Source organism: Bos mutus, chromosome 10, assembly GCF_027580195.1.
Source record: "Bos mutus isolate GX-2022 chromosome 10, NWIPB_WYAK_1.1, whole genome shotgun sequence".
Lineage (NCBI taxonomy): Eukaryota > Metazoa > Chordata > Mammalia > Artiodactyla > Bovidae > Bos > Bos mutus.
Genome location: NC_091626.1, coordinates 58,623,145 through 58,646,602, shown reverse-complemented (window position 1 = coordinate 58,646,602; position 23,458 = coordinate 58,623,145). Strand labels below are relative to the sequence as shown.

The window sequence follows — 23,458 nt, the reverse complement described above, 5'->3', positions numbered from 1 at the left end:
ACAGTGGCCTTAAACATAAATGTAATTAGAGTTTTCTTCGCTACAAAATGCCTAGAAAATTGTGATGACTTTGTTTTAAAGGGAAAAAAAATAAAGAAGCAGCATTTTACACAATGATCAGTGAGGTCACCCTGAACGAAAATAAAATCTGTCCATTAAATTCCTCCTAAGAATCACAGATCGAGTCACTCGGGAGTCACTACTCTGCCCTGTTTAACTTAGTCGAAATTAGTCATTCCAAAGCCCTTAAAATATAAACTAATTTTTTACCACAGGGAACAGAGTAAATCAGAGAAACACAGAGAGATTCTTATGGGAGCAGGGGCATCTCAGATCTCGGCTTCTAGGGACAGATGGCTTGCTCTGCTAAACTGCGAAGAATTCCAGTCTTCTGGGCTTGCTAATTCCTGGGCCTGGAATATACCAAGGATGAGAACTGAAGAACGTATCAGAAGATTGTTCGCTAAAGCAGGTAAAAAATGATGGCTCTCACCTCAGGCTTCAACTGGGCTCACATCCACCAATCTCTGCCCGGGGTTAGTTGAGACTTGGAGAAACTTGCCAACATTAGGGGAGGTTCATTTTTGTTTTCCAAGTTGGCAGGTCTTATCTTGGAAAAGAAACTGAATTGGTATACCAGCTTTAATGGATTATAAGATGACTGAGCATTGGGTGAGAGCAGAAGGGGAAAAAAAAAAGTGAAAAAGGAAAAAAAATTTTTTTTGAGAACTTGCAAGAAAGAGGTCTTGCTGGCCAACAGTGGCCCTAGGTTGACATCTGTTGTATGTTAGTTTCAAGTGTGTCTGTTTCTTAGTGAATGATCTCAGAACTTCAGTGATAGCATCCAAGGGAAAATTACAAAATGAGCTTGAGGAAACATTTTTCTGGGTTCCTTCTCCCTGTGCCCAACAGGGAAAGAGCGGAGAGAAGCCCTGACTAGTCTAACTTGAGGCCACCCATTGGCTGGTAGGACTAGGATGAAACATCAGCACCTTTAATGTGGGGTTGAAAAACGGAATGCCAGGAAGTTAAAAGGACTTAGGGGAAAATGTCCTTTGGCCTTCCGCTGCATGACAGGATTCTGAAGTGACAGCTAGTGAGCAGAGTAGACTCAGTTAGTCCAGTCAGAGGAAAAAAGCAGCTAAACCAGAGGACCAACATCAGTAATATCTTTGAGTACAGTGATGAAAGAGTGAGGATGGCTCTGCCAGAAAGGCGGGCCTCTTCATCAGGTTTCCCAAAGCAGTTTGCATCTCTGGGAGGCTGTCGGAAGAAAAGAGCCCTGTCTGTTGGCTAGTATTTATTGAGCACCTACTAGGTGCTCAGACGACTCTAAACCCATCGTGCAAAGAAGACTCCTTCTTTATTGTTGCTGAGCTTAAGATTGAGGTGGAGACAGGTGGCGATTTTATTTTCCACTGGGACAAAGAAAGTAAAATGTTGAATGGAATAATAACAAGAAACGTGTTTTCATATTGGTAGGAATCCAGTAGTATACAAACACCAGAATCTTTGAGGAGGGTTAAAGATATGCTGAATTGAATCCCCTTTTCCCCTCCTTCTGTGCCCTTTTCTCATGCTGATTCAGTGCTGGACGCCTGATGGGATATGGAATCAACAGCCAAAAGTAATGGAAGCAATCAGAACCTGGCTCCAGCCACTCCTGTTCTAGAGACTTGCTTGGAGATCTTTTGCAAGATTGAACCCATTCAAGAGTAAAGAATTCTCTGTTCCCCACTGCCTATGTAATGATACCCAGCCCGACAGAGTGAAGATAATCAAGTGGGAAGACTTGGTTTATTTCCCTTCGTATGCAGATTTCCTTTGACTTATCCCTTCTAAGGAATATCTCCTCCCTCCCTTTGGTCCAAAATTAGGTTAACGGTTAGCACAGGGAAAACCACTGGCTCATAAACTTTAGATAACATGATTTCTTATCTTTATTACAAATACATGCATCCCTTTTGATCATCTGAAGATTTTTTACCTTAAATGAACCAAAACTCTTTCAATCCAGAGGTGTTAGAGACAATTATCTGCATAAAAACAGAACAATTTTTAAGTCTATATGTCTTCACAGTGCAATTTATATGCACTATATTTGAGTGAAATTGACACTTTTTTATTCAGATGATTGCCCTGGATAGGACACAGTCTTCAAGAGTCTCTCTGATTCTTTCATTTTCTCTTCTACTCTCTCTCTCTCTGATCTGTGTGTGATTGCTCAATTGTGCTGTTTCTGTCATTGCCTACTTAGTAACAGCAATGGGAAATGAGCCATAAAAGTGATAACCCATTGTATTTTTTTTTTTTTAATTCTGCTGGTCGCATAAAAAACTACCAGTCACTTATTTCATCTCACTTATGGTCGATCAGTCCTACATTTTTCACCTCCTTACCGTGGGTTTCTTTGTGCTGTGGTTCCCAGCCATGGCCTGCTTCCTGCTGAATTAAACTGCAACCCAGACAAAACCAAAGAGCATATCTCTCCCCAAGTTCACTCAGAAGGTCGCCCCTGGTGAGATGGACATTGCGGATGTGCTGGAAGGATTAGAGGCTGCTTTGATAAAACCCGTGTCTGTTCTCTGCTCCGGGTCCTCGGAGTGGAAGATCGGATAGATTGCCATTGCCTTGCATTATTTAAGAGTTTTGATGAGCAGCTCCCATCAAAATTCCCCACAGACTCCGGACTATGTGTGTGTGCATGCATGTGTGAGTGTGTGTTTTGAACACTACTTTAGAATGATTGAGATGTTCAAAAGGACATTGCCGTGTGAGCTCTTAGCAGGGCTCATGTTACATTAGGTTGTCCTTCCTTGAGGTCTCTTAGTGGCCCTTCTGTTCTGTTTGATGGCAAATTCTGTTCATTCCAGATTGTATTCAATCCCTTTAGCAGCTTCAAACAGCTCGCTCGTGCTGCAGTTTTAGCATTTGGGTGCTGATCCCACCAGTCCCTGAACTTTTGTTATTTTCCACGCCTTTGATGGTTTTCCTCCGTTCTTCTGTTTTCGTTGGTTTCCACTTTCATCTCTGCTGTCTGTTCCGCGATGGTGTTATCTATTCATCCGAGCGAGTCCGGTCATTCAGCCCTCTGAGGAAAAGGCCATTTCCTCCCCTCTCTGGCCTGGCTGCCCCAGTGGGTGGTCCATGATTTATGCCTTTCATCACACCACTGTGGAGACCCCTCTTTGGGCAACCACTTTGGTGATAGGATAAGGATGAGTATATCATGATTTCGTTTTTATCAACCTCTTCTCTGTCTTCCCATTTTTAGTCGACATGCAGAGGTTTCTGTTATGGCCGGTATCTTTATAAATGGCTTCAGCTCTGATCATTGCAAATGATGAAAGTCAGACTACCTCATTTCCATCTCTGGACTTTCCATGGATGTGTATTTATTGTCTCTTCCTAGAGTGTGGCCAAATGATCAGAACATTGAATAGGAATGAGACCTTGAGGATTTTATTTCTGGGTCTGGCGGTATCTCTACCTGAGACTTTTACACTAGAGCTGCCACACTTTGTTCTGTCTATAATCCTTGCCATAAATAAATATCACCTGTTATTTTGCCCAATTAAAATTTTAACATTTTATTTCAAAAGCCCTGCTATCAAATAATATAACTTTTAAAGGTAACTTATTATGGTTCTTTTATAAACTAATTCAGTATTTTACACCAAACAAAGGCTGATAAGAGCAAGATTATGGGCCAGAGCAGAGATGTCAAATGAGCACCCTTTCAATGTGGAAGGAATTTTGGAATTAATCATAAGAATCACTCCCTTATGCTACTGGAAAGCACTTGTAATACGGCCTGTCTGGACCACCCCCTTCCCAACTTGAATAGATAAAATATTATAAAGTACCAGAAAATTTTAAGTTGATTAATGAAAAAAAGATACATAAAAAATGAGATATAACTTCAAAGTATGCTAGTCTTAACTTCTGAGGCCATTGTAGTAATGGGTATTGGGGCCCCTTGCAAGCACTCTGTGAATCTCTATCACTTAGAAAAGGCTAGAAATTATGAAACAACAATCATATGATCAGGCTTGGTTTATAACCTGCATCATATGAGTTAGTTTTCTGTGGATTGTCATGAGGTCCAATAATTAACATTTGATTGGTAATTTATTGGTGGCATATTGTTGAAGAGCCATGTAAATTATCTCTTGTGGCAGGAATAAATAGGTAACACAAAAAAGTATGAACTGAAAGGAAGATATAATTAGTGACCAAAGTTTTCTGAAAGAATACGATAGCCTCATGTTTCACTTTCAGAAATACTACAGTGGAAATTTTCCTTACACTTGCCAATCTGAGTTTCTCGGGATATAAATTCCTAAAGAATAAGAAATCAGTTCTCAATATCCAGCCTGTAGCAAAACTGATTGAGCACTGGACCAAGAGTCAGAAACCCAGGCTGAATTCTCAGTTCTCCCTTTCTCCGTGTCCCAGGCTAAGCTGGGAAACCTCTCCAAGCTTCATCTACCCCATCCGTAAGTGAGGGTGTTGACCCTGCCTGCTGTCTTTCCCCAGCCATTGGTGAGTGCCCAGTGGTAGCCTTTAAACTGCATTCTCATTAACAACAACAATAGTGGTGAAGGTAATAATACATTTAATAGCAATTTAAAGGCCGTCTATGGGGTCGCACAGAGTCGGACACGACTGAAGCGACTTAGCAGCAGCAGCAGCATGGTGATTTTAATGCAGAAAGCATTATTCTGGAGCCTGGACAATAGATGGAGTGAAAGCAGCAGAAATCCGAAAGTACGGTCCTGGCCTGAGCAGCGGCTCCCCTTTCCTCCAGCCAGCCTGGAGCGAAGAGAATTCATCTCGGCACCTTCGACTCCTGCATTGTGGAGTCTGCACAATGTGGATGTAGCTGGCAGGTGTAGAGGCAGCAGTTTCCATGACTCCAATAAATTAACGAGTGTTCACGGATGTTTTGCAGCTGCCCTGGAAACAGGCTTACAGTTTTGAAAAAGAATTATCGCAGCCATGAAGAAGGGTGTTGGTGTCATGTGTGTGCATGTAAAAAGCGTCCTTTTCAAAACCCATCACTTCACCTGCCCTGAATGAAAGCAATGCCAAGTTAGGCCAATGTGTTTTTCTTTCCTTTCTTTACCCCTCCTTGAACTTATTTGACTAACTTTTCCTTCTCCAGAATAAGGGCAGGTTAAACATTATTATATAAATAGCCTTTACTAAGATATAAATAGCAAGTATCTTAATATAATGATATATATTTAAACCTCAGCCCTGAATACTCATAATTCAAGTAAACATTTACAAAAACATTGTTGCTTTAAAAATAGAGGGAGTGTTTAAACGGTTTTTATTTTATTGATATTTGGCTATGATACAGTTGAATGAAATGCCGGTGTAGAACACAGTTATTCCTACTATGGAAAGGCCTTTATTTTTCCTACTGGCTTCAGAATATTGCTTACTGAAACTGAAATAACCTAGACCCTAATTGTAAGGTCTTATGTAATTAGAGTTATTATTTGAAGTATGTATATCAATACCACACTCACAGACTTATTAGAAAATGAGATACTACATGTAAATTAATTTTCTGAAGTCTATCTAAGTGCCTAAACTATCTCACTCTGTTCGGTGGTGGGAGAAGCCTTTCAAAATATATTATGTAAGTCCCTGGCTTCTTAGAGATCATGGGTTAATCCATTCTTAATATTTCAAAGTCATGATAAACACTAATTATGATGGCGTGTGTAGTATGCTGTGATGCAGGATGGCCTCGGAGACTTTGCAGGTGTGGTTCATTGTTTGCCCCTATGCTAAGTAGTCCCATGCTGCTATATTTTTTGAGTTCTTAGGTCTAACTTTTAATCTTTTTTTACCTCTTCCTTTAGTATTTATCATTTCTCCTTATTCCTATGAGCAGAACTCTCTACCCCTTTCTGCTGGGATTTTTTTTTTAATATATTCTGTATACTAGAAAATCAGATATCAAGGTTGTCAGAACTGTGTCTTACATAAAAGTAAATAGTCTCCAAGCAAATGCCTGAGGGATTTTTTTAAAGCACAAATACAAGCTTTAGTTATTCGAATTTTAGTGGTATCTTTGTGGATCTTTCTGTTTTGTTTTCTTCTATGTTGGATTTCATAAGGTTTTCAAGTGAGACCTCACTAATTATGAAAAGTGTGATAACAATTATTTATACTCCTTTGATAGCAGTTCTAGTTTAGTGACACTTTGATAAACATTTGCCTCACCTGTGGATATTCCGGAACCTGCACACTTTCTACTAGTCTTAATAACACTTCTTGGTGCATAAGCAAGGATAGGATGTTTTTAACCTTATTTTTCAAATATCTCACACAGTGCCTCCCCCACAGTCTGTTCTCAGAAAATATCTGGTGATTAACTGAGATTTAAAAATAATTTTCATGCACAAGCTACATACAAATGAAACTTTCCAAGAACTGCACTTGTCTTTCATGTTCTGGAAAATGGTTCAGTGCTTTTCACACCTTAGTTTTTGTATTAAAAGAAAAAAAAATCAAAGATCAGGTTAAGCAGAAATGAAGAAAAAAATTGTAAAGGGGCTGAAAATAGAACTCTTCATAAATATGAATTCCAAATCCATTGCCATTTTCCTATGGGATTATTTTGTTGATGGAGGAATTTGTAGCTGCTAATTAGGAACTTTTTCATTCATTCATTTGTTCCAACAATAGCATTTATTGAAGCCTCCCGGGCCCCACCAGGGATGTGCAGGCCCTCAGACACAATCTCAGGAAACAGACATTTTGGCCAGAATTTGAAGGTTGCTGTGAGTCAGAGCCCAGCGGCCATATGTTAGAAGCATTCCCCCAGTTAAAACTGACGCTTAACATGAAACTAGCCTTGATTCCATTAGAGAGATCCCAAATATTTCATGTTCTGGGAAGAAATCTGGAGAAATGGTGTCATAATGTTTTCCTGTTCCCTGACAAGTCACTCAGTAGCCCTGTCCAAGATCATTTAGAATAGCCTGGAAACAATCGGAAGTGATGTCTCTCTGTGGAAAACACTTGGAGGATGCCTGTCAGCAAATAATGTTTTAAACTCTAGGTTTAATTTAGGCCTGTGGTTAGGTTACTTATAAGAATGTATGTGTTGAAAAAAAATGTCATCGCCAAGAAAATTACTATGAATCTAATTTAGGAAACAATGAAAGTTTCATAGAAAATGGTGATTATTGATTCTGAGGTTTTACTATCTGTTCTGCTTTGTAATCAAAACATAAAGTTACATCTCTCCCTCCCTACCATTAGCTTGCTTTGCCAGTGAGTCATCATGCTTTGTATCCACTAAAGACCAATAATCTTAAATAGTGTCACTTAATCATATCTGATCATCATGATTTTGTAAGGCAATCCTCTGTATAAATTTTGAGTGATGTAACCATCGTATTGTTTATGCAATTTCTTTTCAACAGGACTTGAGCATTTAGTTTATTTTGTTACCCTTAGTTACACACAAAAAAAGGATTGTGATAATTTTATAGAAATGATTGATTTTTATTGCCTTGACATCTTAAGGGACATAATAGATCTTTGTAAGAAAACATTTCAGGCAGAATCATTATATGCTTACATTTAAATTTAATTCTTTGTTTTTTCAGTAGTGTTTGAAAGAGAAAAAATCTTGTTAGCAAAGAATAAGAACCCTGTGTTATTGAAGAGTGACTTTTAAACATTCAGAAAATATTTTTGAAATGTAGCAGATATATCATCAGTTCATATGAAGATATATTCATAGTATATAGTATACATAACCTTTGATCCTGAAGAGTGTGGCTTGATGAAGTGCCAAAACTTCTACTTCTAAAGTGAAAAATCATTTTCACTGTTGGAGTCCCCTGAATTCATAAAACTAAATACATGAAGAGTTGGTAGTATGTGGATGGCTAAATAAACTCACTGTTCATAGTAGTCATCAGTATATTTTATTTTGCTCATATAGTTATAAAAGTCTAGTTGTGGTTCATAAAACACTCCAATCCAGTGAATACTGGATACCAACAGTGTGCCAGATAGTAATGGTTTCATGTTGATTGTCTGACTTTAAAGCTTTAATATTTTTATATATTTATATGAGTCTTGTTTTTTCCAGTTTTACAGGTGAGAAAACTAAGGCTCTAGGAATATAAGTAACTTGTCACCAGTCACACAACCAAGAGGTATTAGAACTAGGATGGGAAGACAGATTTTCCAACTCTAATTCTAGTTCTCTTTTTACCATATTTGCTGCTTTGAAAGAAGCATTCATTTATTCAACAAATATTTATCCAAAAGGAACCAGGCACTGTGCTAAATCTTCATGTTACAGGAGATACAAAGGTAAATCCTTGCCTCTTAAAGTCCAGTGAAAAAGACTGAAAGAACAAATGATTATAAAACACAAAAACAATACAATGTGAAGAATCAGGTTTTTAGAAAGGAAAGAACAGGATGCCAGTGGGAGCCTGGAGCTCATCTGATGGAGGCTAACAGTTTGGACAAGATATCCTGAAAGTTTGTGACATTTAAACTGAGACTATAGGATGGCAAGACAGGTTAGATTAGATAGAGATAGATAGATAGATGGAGTTAATTGACATTATTGGCACGTTCTATATTTGCATGTTTGCCTACTCACCAAAATTTATTTATAACTCCAGAATCAATATTTGCTGCCCTTAACATTACTCAGCCATGAAAAAGAATGAAGTAATGCCATTTGAAGCAACATAAATGGACCTAGAGAATATTGTACTTAGTGAAGTAAGTCAGAGAAAAATTAATATTTAATGATTTCTCTTATATGTGAAATCTAAATAAAACAAATGAAACTATATACAAAAAAAAAGAAACAGAGTCACATAGAAAACAAACTCTCCCAAAGAAGAAAGGGAGGGGCGATTAGAGGTGTGGAGTTAACAGATACACACTACTATACATAAAATAGATAAGCAATAAAGATTTACTCTATAGCACGGGGAACTGCATTCAATATCTTGTAATAACCTATCATGGAAAAATAATCTGAAATTATGCATAACTGAATTACTTTGCTGCATACCTGAAACTTAACACAATACTGTAAATCAACTATACTTCAGCTATTAAAAAAAAAAATACTGCCTTTTCTCACACTTATGCAAGCACAGAGCATCCTGATACACATGTTCCCAGCTGAGATCAGATGAGGCAACATTCTGCCTTCTTGTTTCAGCTCTCATACTGTAAACAAGTGTCCTGTTTTCACAGTCGCCTCAGTGCCACATTTTTCTCATTTGTCTGCTTTTTGTTGGTGATACTGCTGTTTAAAGTGGACCCCAAGCACAGTGCTGAAGTGCTGGCTAGTGTTCCCATTGTGATGTGCCCTACAGAGAAAATACACGTTTGATAAGCTTTGTCCATTGCTGTTGCGTGTGGGTTCAATGTTAGTGAATTAATAGAATATGTCAAATAAGATGTCTTCAAGTAGAAGCACAAAAAAATAAGGTTGTATCTTGATCAACAGACAAGAATGTTACGAACACAGGCTCATAGGAAGCTCCTAGAAAACTCATATTTTCCTAGAAATAATTATTCAGTATTCACGAATTCAGTGATCCCAGGAACTTTATAAATAACTACCTCAGATAACAAGATAGATAAATATCTGCCAATAACAAGTGCTGATGAGGATCTGAAGCAACTGGAACTCTCATATTGCTAATAAGGAATGAAGAAATGGCGCTGCCACTCTGGAAAACCATTTGATATTTCTTTTTAATATTTATTTGTTTTTTATTTCTTTTTTGCTGCATCTGGTCTTAGTTGCAGCACAGGCTTCTCTCCAGTTGTGGCACTGGGGCTTAGCAGCTGTGATGTGCGGGCCTCCTTGCCCTGAGGCATGTGGGATCTTAGATCCCTAGTCAGGGATCCAACTCACATTCCCTGCATTGGAAGGTAGACTCTTAACCACTTGATCACCAGGGAAGACCCTGGCATTTCTTATAATTAAACTTCTATAGCCCATATAATCTAAAAGTCCCATAACTAGATATTTGCCCAAGTAAAATAAAAACTTACATTCACACAAAAACCTGTACATGAGTATTCATAGCTGCTTTGTGATTGCTAAGAAATGGATTCAATATAAATGTTCTTCAATTAGGAAATGAGTAAACTGCAGAATGGAATACCACTCAACTATAGAAAGTAGCAAATTATTGACTTGTTGATGGAATGTATCTGAAATGTATTGTGCTGAGTAAAGAAACCAGAGTCAAGGGCTACATTAATATATTTTTCCATTTAAATGATATCTTTTAAAGGCAAAAATATAGGGACAGAAGACAGATCTGTGGTTACCAGGGTTTGGAGAAGGGGAATAAGTTGGCTACAGAAGGGCACAAAAGAATTTGGGAGGTAAGGGAGATGGAATTCTTTCATATCTTGAGTGTGTTGGTCATTACAAAATCAAAACCCTTTGTCAAATTCATAGAACTATACACTAAGAAGAGTGACTTTTACTGTATATGTTATATTTTTATAAGAAATGAAATAAAAACATATCTAAGGATGCATTTTGATCAAAATATAGTTCTTCTAGTTTGCCAAGGTAACATCAGAAAATACTATTAAAGCATGTGTTTTACTAGTGTTCTTGTTGATAAAACACTGTGAGTACAAAATAAATACGATGTAGAAATTTATGTTACACTATAAATTGAGCAGTGAATACTGTGAACATATAAAATATGTTTTCCTTTCTATTGTTTCATAATGCTCAAATTTATTGAAGTTCTTACTGGTTTATAGGAAATAGTTCCTTACTGTATTTTGGCAAGTGGTGAATTCTGTAAACTATAACTCTCCCTGTATAACTCTCCCTAGAGAAGGAAATGGCAACCCACTCCAGTATTCTTGCCTGGAGAATCCCATGGACAGAGGAGCCTGGTGGGCTACAGTCCATGGGGTTGCAAAGTGTCGGATACGGCTGAGCGACTAAACAACAACAACAATACTATAGCTCTAATATATGTGTTATTCATAGGAGAACAAAACTTTCATTTAACTTAAATTACCCAGTGATATGGCATATTGACCCTGGGGTAGGAACACAACAAAAGAAAGAAATGTAATATCATTTTTCTTGCTTACATATGATTCTTTAATGATAGGCACCTGGAGAAGGAAATGGCAACCCACTCCAGTATCTTTGCCTGGGAAATCCCATGGACAGAGGAACATGGCGGGCTACAGTCCATGGAGTCACAAAAGAGTCAGTCATGACTTAGCGACTGAACAACAACAGCAATGATAGGCAACTGTCACACGTGGAAACTGTTTAGCAGCGTATGGTCTCGGAAGCAGCGCGCATGACATCTTTGAGTGTCTCCCAATTCTGATGTGTCTTTTTGAAATCTTTCCTTGTTTACAGTGGCTCTGCCACATTATCTCTGTTATATTTCAAGAACCAAAGATGTGGTAAAGTAAAAAAGAAAATACTCTATATTACTTAAGATGTGTTGCCAAAACATCTTGAGGCTGTATATGTACTATGTCTTTATACAGATAACGAGGCCACGCATGACTGTAATCACTTAATAAATGTAGACAATGATTTATTCAAAGTGTATTGAAAACTAAGTAGCTCTGCTTAAGATTATTATGCTGCGTAAACCATTTGTTCGGTGATTAAAGTAGGTGCTGCTGCTGCTAAGTCGCTTCAGTTGTGTCCGACTCTGTGTGACCCCATAGACGGCAGCCCGTCAGGCTCCCCCGTCCCTGGGATTCTCCAGGCAAGAACACTGGAGTGGGTTGCCATTTCTTTCTCCAATGCGTGAAAGTGAAGTCGCTCAGTCGTGCCCGACTCTTAGCGACCCCATGGACTGCAGCCTAACAGGCTCCTCCATCCATGGGATTTTCCAGGCAAGAGTACTGGAGTGGGGTACCATTGCCTTCTCCAAAGTAGGTGCAGGAAATGCTATATTATACGACATGTTGCAAAAATTATTTATAAAAAGAGCAGCCTTGATACAATTTGGAAAAGTAAAATCAGTAACTATCTCTATCTTGTGCTTTTCCTGTAGAAGAACATGAAGTCTAAAATTATTATTTTTTGTGTGTGTTTCCAGCAGATTTGTTATTTTGTCTGAAGTCTTTTGGAAATGCCAACTTAGGCTTTTTTAAGTTGTTAGTTTTCTTCTGTTCCTGTGTCCCATTCCATTGCCAATATTTAGAGTGGTTTAATTTTTCCAAAAGAGGAAGAATTCCCCTCATGAGTTAATTTAATGTGTAGCAAGTGTTTCTTAAATGGACAAATGACAACATTGTTTTCAAACAGGATAATTGCAACCATGTACAGTATGTTTCTTCATTAGTAAGTAATTAAATAATTTACTAAATTGTGCAATAATTCATAATGGCACACGCTAACCCTGCTCAATTACAGGAGCTAGGGATAAAGGAAGTTCTTGCACATATGCCTACATTTTATTAGTCAATTTTAATTTCTGAAGAAGTCAGCTTGCCTTTTTCAAAATACTGAGTAGTGCACAATTAAAGGAAAATTCAGAAAATGTTTGAGAGTCGTAACGTATTGGTTAAGAGTACACACCCCAGATTCCACTTTTTATGGTTCCTTGTGTTCTTGGACAAGTTACTTATCTGTCAGTTTCCTCAAAAGAGAGTTTTGAGTGAATTCAATATGAAAAAGTGCCTGCTAAAGAATGCGTTCCAAAGAATTGTGAACCAACAGGTGAGGTAAAAGCAAGAGCTTCAGTGTGATATAATTATTGGAAAGCCTTTTTGATTTCAGAAAATCATCTTTGGGGGGCACAAGCTTTAACTGGATACTCAAAATCTCATGTGAATTTTGGAACCTCTGAATGGAATACCTAATTTAGTCAACCTCCACCTTACAAAATGTAGGAATCTTTTTTTTTTTAACTCAAGAGAAAAGTATAGAATTTTAATATGAATCTAACATATTTAGAAGAGTTAATATTTTTTTTCAATGAAAGCAGAGAAACACCCTCAAGTCTGTTCTTGTTTCAGTCCTCACAGCGTACTTCCACTGTGCAGGACTAGAGATAAATAATAAGTGTACTTCTGAGGGCAGCAAACAGACTCCTGACCCGACATTGCCAGCCCAGTAAATTCCATCCTGTGAACTGCAGCTCAAATGTGAGCCTCCAAACCACTATTGACATGTGGCAAAACTGTCTGAAATGTCAATAGTTATAAAATGAGTATTTCATAATGCAGAATAATTGATTACTTTGCTTGACTGAACAGGAACATATTTTCTCTGTGAAAGCAAAATAATGCCAGCCTTTGCTCCTGGAACATTCCTAGCTGCGAGACTCAGATTTCCCAGGGAAGCCCACGTTACACTGTGGTCCTTGATCATGCATGACAAAAATAGGGAAAACCATCTGTAACTGCTTATCTTCTCTCCATTATTTGAAATATATATATATATCTATATTTAAGAGAGTCCTTTAAAAATATGGCCTCTACACGAAGCATCTGTATTAATAGAACTGTCTCAGATCATTTTCAGAACTGAAATGGATGAGATATGAAATCAAATAACATTCAATTTATCTTGTTCCTCTTAAAATGCTCTGCTTAGCTTTTCGCTCTGATGAAATAACACCCATTTCCAGTTTTATTCTTCCCCAGTGTGCTGTGATGTGGAACTCTTTTGCTCTATGTGTTTTATTAAGTGTAATTTAACTTTATGACTATCAAACCAACTATTAATCCTTAGAATAAGACTATGAAATAGGCAAGCCGTAAAGAGATTTATTTTTGAAAGTGCGATTCCTGTCTTCTGCCCTCAATTCTTTTTTCAGAACTTGTTCTCTGAATGTATAAAGTATAGTTTGCAAAGCTCTGTACTAGGCACTTTGAAGGAAAGCAAAAGGAACACCTACAGCCTATATTTTGAGCTTTCTTCCCCTCCTTATCTATATGTACTTCGTGTTACTCTAAACCATCACGTTTTCTTAAGTAAAACATGCGTGATTTCTGTCTGTGCTCTTATGTGTGCTCCTAGGTGTGTTCTGCTCTCCTTCTTAGAGGGCCTTTATTCCTTTTTTTGTCTACTAAAATCTGATTAGTCTTCAAAGTCTAGTTTAAGTGGTACCTCCTCCATGAAGTCCTTCTGCTCATAAAGTTTAAGATTAACCCTGCACAAAGTAACCTCTTTTACTCTTGACCCACATAGCACCTGGCTTAGACTATGTGTCACATCTTCTGCCTTACAATATGAGCATTGCATTCATTTTCCTACTAGATTGCAAGCTCCTTGAGGAAAGGTCTGACATTTTAATCTTTTTTCCTTTCCTCTCCATGTCCCAGCACAATGTAATGCACAGATGTTTATCGTTGTTCATTGGATGGGAACTTGCATTCTTATAAGAAGCAAGACATAAAAAAAAGCTTGCAGTCTTATAGAAAATAGTGCATAAAAAGAGGTCCCTTATGCAAAGGGCTAACTTAATTTTTATTCATCTTTATATTCCCAATACTTAGCAGGTGCATAATAAATACTTATTACACACATGTGCATTCACACACACACACATTTCTAAGCTTATCAAAAGTGCTTGCTGATAATCATTTCCGTATATCCTTATTAAGGTCAATAATTTTTTACCAGGCACATGGTCTGTGTGTATAACAATATGGGGTGGTGATAGTATTTCCTCTTGTAACCCTGCTAAGAGATAATCACTTTGTCCTTTCTTTAAATTGTTTCATTTACTCCTTCCAGTGTCCCTATAAGGCTCAACTATCCTATTTCACATATGAGGAAACAAAGGTTTGCTCAAGCTCACTCAGCTAGTGAGTAGGATAAAGGTTGGTTTGGGGCCCAGTTTAATCTAATGCCAGAGCTCATGGTATCGTTCTTCGGGGTTCAGTGAAACAAGGAAGGCTCCTTGGAGAAGGAAGTCAACATGGCGCAGTAGAGAGAAAGGGATGAAGGTGTTTCTGAGGAGGGGCTAGGACATGGTCCTGAAAGTAGTCATGGGATATTTGAGTTGCAGGAGCCCCTTGAAGTCTTTCCTATTCCTTCATTCTACATTCAGGGGCCCGACAGCCTGAGAAGAGAGATGACTTGCCCAGGGTGACATAGAACACTAAGTGACAAGTGTGAAACTTGAACCCAGAGCTCCAAGTTCTGAGTTTGCTTCTACTACCTATATTCCTTTAACTAAAAGAAAAATCTTAAGTTTCTGCACTCCTTACAATAGCTAAGACACGGAAACAACCTGATTGTCCATCGACAAATGAATGGATAAAGATGACATGGCACATATATATAATGGAATACTACTCAGCCATAAAAAAGAATGAAATAATGCCATCTGCAGCAACATGGATGGGCCTAGAGATTATCATACTAAGTGAAGTAAATCAGACAGAGAAAGACAAATATCATACAATATCACTTATATGTGGAATCTAAAATATGAAACAGATGAACTTATCTATGAAACTGGAAGACTCACAGATGTAGAGAACAGATGTGTGGTTGCCAAGGGGCAGGGGAGCGTGGAGGGATGGATTGGGAGTTTGGGATTAGCAGATACAAACTATTATACATAGAAGATAAACAACAGGGCCCTACTGTATAGCACAGGGAGCTATATTCAATATCCTATAATAAACCAAATAGAAAAAAGTATGAAAAAGAGTACACACACACACACATATATATATATATATATATATATATATATATAAACTGTGTCACTTTGCTGTATAGGAGAAGTTAACGTGCTGTAAATCAACTATACTTTAATAAAATAATTTTTTAAACAGACTCGTCATTTCCTGTTCCGCTGCCAGCTGTAGGAGCAGGGGGAAGATATCCCTTGGGAACACAGTTATGCAGTCCCTCTGGCTTGCGATATGAGTCATCTTCCTCGCTGCCCTTAGCAGGTGTGTGTGTAGCGAGGCACCCGCCACCTACCTACTCTGTGGAGGTTGCTTAGGTCTGAACGCCTGTGAACTTTATCCTTTCCCTCCTTGTGATGGTTACAAAACATCTGTCAGTTCTTGAATTTCCTAATAGATATGTGAGACACGTGGTTCCGAGAATCTCAGAATCCCTTCACCGTTGTCTCAATTCAGCCAGATCCTTCACTTCCAACATCCTATTATCCTAACCGCCGCACTAATGACTTACAGCCACTCATCAACTGTGAGAGGTGAAACACTGTGCAAACATCTTTTCAGCAGATGGCCAGACACTGCCTTTCTTTAGGGAAGTTCCAACTCAGGGAACTGACTTCTGCATAGAGTTTTCAGAGCCCAGGCCACCTGATTAGGAAGCTTCTCAAGAATAAATCTTGATTCTTATTTGATTCTCCAATAGAGGGCCAGCCATATAATAAATATTCAGTAAATGTGCTTGATGATGTGAAATATAAGAAATATATATGTGTGTGTGTGTGTTTATAAAATTGAAGATGTCTCTTGCCATCAAAATACCATCAATTTCACTATTTTCATGGACTATGTATGTGCACACATACATGTACATTTAAATCTGGCATCTATATTTGCTTTAAAATCATGAATAAAACAGGTTATATTAATCTGATCACCCCTCTTCATTAACACACGTAAAGAAAGAGACCCCTCTTCCACCTTGGTGTCCAGGTCTTAACAGCATTATTCCATTTATAAATGTTTCTTTATGAGACACTTTCAGACTCAAAACTAAGCAAGGCTGTAATCATTTGTAGGCAAGTTTGTATCTACTCTTTAGCTTCCCAAGTAATCTTACTTAGAACTCTCTAGGTCTCAGACCTAGACACCAGGGTCTCAAACTACCTCTCAGACCCTGTTTGTAAGTAGGAGACCTGGTCCCCTAGATTTATGTTGGCCCAAACGGCTCAGCTCCTACAGATCACAGTGCCATGGAAGCTAAGGATTCAGCTGAATCAAGCTGCCCAGGACCATATTAACCTTTCACTGATCCCTTTCTTGTTCAGCTAGAAAGAAGTTAATTGAATTAGCAAGCTGCCACATACTGGAGAGAGAGAACCAGGACCCGGGCGAGAGAGAACCTCAGAGTCAAAATGTAGCTTCCCTCTCATGTGCATCAGCCAACTTTGAAAACATTGCATGGGGAGCCACTTGATTCTGGATAAGTTTGTCAGCCGGTCATTTTGCCATTCTCCCCAGTAGCACTCCAGGTGTGAATCAGTGTGGTGTATACCATGAGATCAGATTCTGTTTGGCAGAAAGTCAAATGTACTTTTCTAAAGTCAAGTATCATTTCCTTATTTAACTTCTGAAAATGGGAAGATAGGCACTAATTTACTGATTATACTCCAGTCTAGACTCCTGCAGAAATCCAGCAAGCTTTCCTCATGGGCATTTTGGGATAACTTGCCATCAGTCATGTCCCTCCACTTCCTTGCTAAGTGACAGATCCAATGTGAAACCCAGTACATAGGGACACCACGTGGAGCTGTCTGTAGAGGATTCTGAGTTGAATTACATGTTTTTTTCAGTATGTAGTATGCCTTCTTTTTCTGAGATTAGCCAACAGAACTATTTGACTTGAGAATTAATGTATGATATAATCCCATTCATGGTAAAGAGTTCTCATCTTGTTTAATTACCTTCCTGTAATCAATTTTTTTATGCTTTTTTTTTCCTTCAGAACACTTGGTAAAATTTTTTCAAATGGAAAGAGTAAACTACTTAACACTGTTTTACCCCCATAGTTGGTACTCCAGGAGTGTGTGTTTTATAGAAACCAAATAATTATTCCTGTATTTTAATATTTAGCTGGTAAAAGTTTGCACCGAAATGTGCTTCCTTTTTGGCTTCAATGTGGAAGTACTGAAGGGAAATACAGATCCTTTCATTCCTGACTAATTTACTTGGTTGAGGACTTATAACTCTGTGGAAAAGTTGTATTTCAAGAGAGTTTTTAAAGAAAACCTCTCATATTTACCTTTGAAGTTTCATGAGAGTTTTGTGTTGATATAAACACTAATATACTCTGGGTTAAAAGCTGTGTTGAAAATGAAAAAATGCATTTAATAGAGGCATGTATTACAAATAGCATCTAGCCACACAGGAAGGTTACTGTGATTTAATATCTGAAATTCTGTTGCTCATTAGTTGTATGGTGAGAATGAAATACATTTCTAAAGGGCAAGGTCAGTGTTACATTATCATGGAAATGTCTTTGTTGAATAAAAGTATAAATATTTCAAGTTTAAGTATTATGAGATTATATTTCTATTGGGGACATATGTATAGGATGAATGATTCTTCTCCTTGTAATTGCAGGAGCATATGTCATGTTACATGTCATTCCCGATTACTGATTTCATTTGAAATGGTCTGGAAATAAATACCGATTACTAGTAATGTAAGACTATTTACCTTGGAGTCAGATGTCTGACAGGCAGGCTGGAGCTAATGGATTTGGTCATTTTCAAAGCATTATTTTCTAAAGCAGGATGCTGTTTTAAAGTAACGCTGAATTTTCAGAGTCGTTTATCTGGATTCATTTGCAGTGGGTATGGAAAAGCACCCCTAGGAGCATGCAGTCTCTGATGTTTTTCCATCCTTTAACAATACAAAGGAAAGAAAACTGTACCCAGAACCTACCAATAGGACAGCTCGGCATTACCTGTCCTTATTAAAGTCGGTAGGACAAGGGAAATCAAGAACCACATATGAAGGATAGTGTCCGTGTAACTGAGGGGCGTTGCCTCACTGGGAGATGTAGTTGCATCATGGGAACGTGGTGTGATTTAATTTCATCACTGTAAACATCAGAGTGGGTATGGTTGATTCATTTGAAATTCTTGTCCACTTCGCCATGGCTGGACAGCTGAGTTAACATGGGTAGGTCTTGGCTTCACACTGTTATGATTTCCGATTTGGGGGCTTTATTAGGGGAAAAAAACTGTTAGGATAACTTTAGCTGAAATCAAACTTTTATAAAGGTATGGCTTGATTTAAGGTACCATGAATTTTTTTTAGCCTTCTAAATTAGAGCACTCTGTAAATTTTACCTTGAAGGGGGCTCGGAGGGTGGGAGAGTATAAATCTTAGTTTTTGCAGTGCTGATTGTCTGCATGTGTTTTAAATTGAGTCCCAACTCAGCGGCAAGGACAACTCAGTTATATGGGAAAAAATGTTAGGACTCTTCTTGCTTAATTACCATGAATGCAACAACTAATAACCATCTAATATCTGAGTTGTAAATGGAAACATAGACCATCAGAAAAGAAAGCAGAGTTGAAATTGTGTAAAGAAACAGTAGTAGGTAACAAACTTGGCTTTTGATAATTTTTTCTGCTATGCTCAATACTGTGGAAAAGAATGCTGAAATTTTAAATAATTTGGTCTCTGGGTATGTAGCATCTGAAGTTCATAGTAAAGAAATTCATCTGATAATAATATCATGGTTTGAGTTTCTACAAGGCCAGTTAAAAGGATTAAGCTTCAAAGTTTGGAGGGAATTAAGCCTTAGTTGCAAGTTAAAATTCACAAAGTTGACCTTTAGAGGTTGCTTGGTTATTTGGTGGTGGTGGTGGTGATTTTTTTTTTCCTGTCTAAAGTACCGAAACATCTCACTTTTAGGGTGTGAAACCTAGAACCTTTTCCACTTGTAGATGGGTTCTCTAGAGAGAATGGTGGATATGGAAGAGCCTGGGAAATTAGTGGCTCAAATCGGCTGGCAACTGGAGTACATTTAGGTGATTCACACACAGTTGTCTGTTCTCCTTCCAGGTTTCAGTGGTCCTGCAGGAAGGGAGAGGTGTAAACCAGGACCTTAAATGTTGGCAGGATGAGAAATATCAATGTCTAGGTGGGCGGAATTGCCTTTTCGCAGGCCGAGTCTCCCAGGAAAGACTGAGGAAACCATTACTCCTGGAACTGCCTGGGTGACTCCGTTCCCCACCGCCCCGGAGGGGGCTCTACCTTCCGAATAAAACTGGGGTGATCTGGGAAGTTGGAAGTTAGAGAGACTGTAGCCCACCCCTCGCCCCCCGCCAGACCGAACATACCCTGCTTTTCCGCCAACGAGTTGGGGCTTTTGTCACCCCTGGGAGGGCCGGGAAGGGAGCGGGAAAGTAGTGTCAGGTTGCGCCCTTCTTGCCCAAGGGGTCGAAGGAGAAAGTAGATGCGCGATCAGAAGGGCGCTGAGCGCACAGAGCGCCCGGGAGGCCACAGGTGCCCTGGGAAGCGGGCACAAGGCTGGGGGTCCGGATGCGGGCCGGGGGTGCCAGAGGGCAACGCCAGCCCGGGTGCGCTCAGGAGCCGCGGCCGCTCACCTGCCCGCGGGGGCGGGGCGGGGCGCGGTGCTGGGGCGCGCCGCCTCCCGCCACCCGCCTCCCGCCCGGGGAGGAAGCGGAGGGGCGCGGTGTAAACAGAGCGGCGGCCGTGATGTCAGCCGGTCACATGGAGCCTCTTATGGCTCGGGATGGCTCTCGGCGGGCGGGCAGCTGCTGCAGCTGCTGCTGTGGCTCGGGCGGCGGCGGCGCGGCGGCGGCAGAGGGGGCTCCGGGGTCGGACCATCCGCTCTCCCTGCGCTCTCCTCACCGCGGCTTAAATGATGTATTTTGTGATCGCAGCGATGAAAGGTGAGCCCGGGCGCCCCACCGGGGCCGGGTGGGCTGGCTGCTCCGGGGGGCGGGGAGGCGGGCGTGCAGGGGGAGGGGTGGGCGCGCCTGCTCGAGCGCACGTACTGCCCGGGGCTGGCCGCGGGAACCCCGCCAGGGTTTTTTGGGCCCCTGCAGCGGCGCCCCCTGAGCCGGGTCACGGGATCTGCCTGCCTCCTGTCGGGGCAAAGGCGCAGGGGCTGGACGCCCCCTCCCCCCAACTTCTGTCCCCTCTGGCTCCTGTCAGTCGCCCGGGTCCTCCTGGCACCCGGCGGGGCTCCCGGAAGAAAGTTTGCTGGGAGTCGCCGCGCTTCTGGCAGGGAGGGGAGGGTCTGAGGAGCTAGGAGGAAGCCGGGGGCGCCCGCGACGGGTCCCCAGGGCCCGCACCCCGGACAGCTCTGGCCTGCGTAGGGAAAGCGCCGCGGCCAGGCCCGGCCGAGCGTGCGCGCGGGTGCGGTGTCATCCCTGGGGACTGGTCAGCGCCCCGGGCCTTGGGCCCTCCCCTCCTCTGCGGCCCGGCAGCCGCGAGCGCCCGGCGGCCGCCGGGGGGAACATGCGGCCGGTCTGCGCTGCGTGCCCGCCCCGGCCACTTCCGAAAGCGCCCAGGCCCTAGCGAGACGGGCTTCTGGAACGTGCCAAGGTTCCCTCGGGGGCCGCCCGCAGCCGCAGCGCACCCCGACTTGATACTTTTGGGTTGTGAATGGATGTGGGGAAGCAACTTCACCCCCCACAGGATTCGCGGGCAGTAGTGGAGGTTAGACGGCGGCGAGGAGCCGGCGGGCGCAGATTAAGTCGTGGTCAAGACTCCGTCGAGCCTCCTCGCCCGGCCGCCGGCCCTAATCAGAAGTCCTTAGCCGGGCTGGTGGCCGGATGGCAGGGGGGACTAGCTGGAGACCGGACTGGCTTCAGGTCCCCCTAGGTGAGGAGGAAAGAAACCGTGGCAAGTCAGGGAAGTTTCTAATGAGAAAGCCAAAGTTTGGAGGTGTGCAGGAAGTCGCCTGCGCGGTCGGGAGAAGCCGAGACAAGCCAACAGCCCGAGAGAAACTCAGCTCGCACCCCGCCGCCCGCTTGTGCGCCAGCAGGTTCTTCGGGGTGGTTAATCTGCCCGAGTGGCTTCGCAGACCCGGCCGTTGGGAGCGGGGATTTAGAGCCCCATCTGTTTGCCGCGGACCGGGCTCCCTTAACGCGCCGCAGTTTCTCAGACCTAGACAGTCCTGCGGGGTCTGCCCATCAGAGCGGGCGCGGGGCGCTCGTTAAACGTTTGCTAAGGTGGAGGTTTTGTTGCAATCCTGGATGAAGGAAACAGGTTCGGTATCTGGCCTAGGTTTACTTTCGGATCACCGAGCTTTGCCTTTCTTCACTAGAGATTGGGTGGCATCTCTTTTATTAATTATTAACAGGCCGAAACGTACTGGACGCTAAGATGAGCTGCTTGAGATGAAATCTGCTTATCCGACGTGCCCAGAGCAAAATTTTTGTCCTTTCCCCGGTGGTTTGAGGGAAATGGAATTTAATCATTTTTAGAATATGCATCAGATAAAGGAAAAGGGAGGAGACCTCCCTGTGATCCACGTTCTTAAGCCTGAAGTTGTTTTTTTTCCTTCCCAAAATGATTTTAAGATTTTCTTACCGACTTTTTTTGTAGAAGTGTATGCTCCTCCCCTCCCTCTCAAAAAAACTTTTATGCTATTTCCTGCAGTTCATTAATCCTGTAAAACGATTCAGACAGCCTTTGTAGTTAAGACATTTTCCTCCTTTTTTTTTTTTTTTTTCTTTTACGGCTTGAAATAGATTTGGGGAGGTGTTAATCCTAGTCCTTATCTATTTTATTTGATATAATTGGTGTCGATTGGGGAAGGGTAAGAAGCAGAGACAATTTCCCCTAATGAACAGTAACCACCAAACAATAAGGAAAGTGCGTTTTAAGATTTTAACTTAATTTTGATGTTTCTAAGTACTTAGGCTTTTGCTTTTGTAGTTCTAGTACAAAACGAAGTTCCATACTATCACTTGGTGATTATTATCAGGGGAATCACACCACCACCGTATCCCACCCCCCAGAGCTCTAGCCCACACATTTGTCTTGGAGTGACCTCTGGCTGCCAGAAGATAATAGATTCAGAGTATTGTGCTTTGGGAAAAGTGGCTCAGATACACTGGCAATGCAGTTTTTCTATAAGCTCAGCTGGAGGAGGGGAGGCCGGGGAAAGGGGGCGATGCATCTAGACAATTAGAATATTTCATTCCAAGGATCATAATATCCTGTGTCTTAATAGGGTTATCTTGCTCTGATGCATATTTAAACTGAAGAAAAATAGTTTCTGGTAAAATAAGGAATGCTGTAAATATTTCCATATCAGATTTAAGGTGCCGGGGGAGTGAAGAGGGGGGCGGAAACTGGCCCAGAATCATATTAAATACTTCCCTGCTGCCTCTCAGTTTTAATAGTTAAATTGGTTCCATATGGAAGGGAGTTTGTATAATTAGATTTTTTTCATATGAAACAGAAACACTCTTTACAATATAGCTTTTCAGTATGTATATGCATGTAGCAGGGGGAGGGTAGAACAAGCCACCATAAAAGAGAAACATTCGCTTTGTTGGTGATTTACTGATGTTTTTTAAACATCATTAAATCAGGCCTTTTGAACTCACGAAAGAAGAAAATCCTTCCTCTGCGTTCGTTGTCAAATAAGTTTAGGCTTAAAGTGGATTCATGCTTAGAAGTAATAAATCTTCATTGGAGCAACTCTAGTCTCATCTTTCAGTTTTGTTTTTGTTTAATTAACAACAGAATTCCAATACCATTTGGA

The 23,458-nt window shown here is 40.8% G+C and overlaps 1 protein-coding gene across 4 annotated transcripts in view; it reads left to right on the top strand.

Annotated features, from left to right (window-relative positions):
- Positions 1 to 23,458, top strand: part of RORA (RAR related orphan receptor A) — an 812,472-nt gene that overhangs the window by 678,418 nt on the left and 110,596 nt on the right. Inside the window, exon 1 of one of the 4 annotated variants that reach the window (XM_070378005.1) lies at positions 20,470 to 20,627. The exons of the other annotated variants lie outside the window; for them this stretch is intronic. Within the exon in view, the coding sequence (XP_070234106.1) occupies positions 20,597 to 20,627 (31 nt within the window). The 5' untranslated portion in view covers positions 20,470 to 20,596. Of the gene's footprint in view, positions 1 to 20,469; positions 20,628 to 23,458 lie in introns of those variants that run through there. 4 annotated transcript variants of the gene reach the window in all.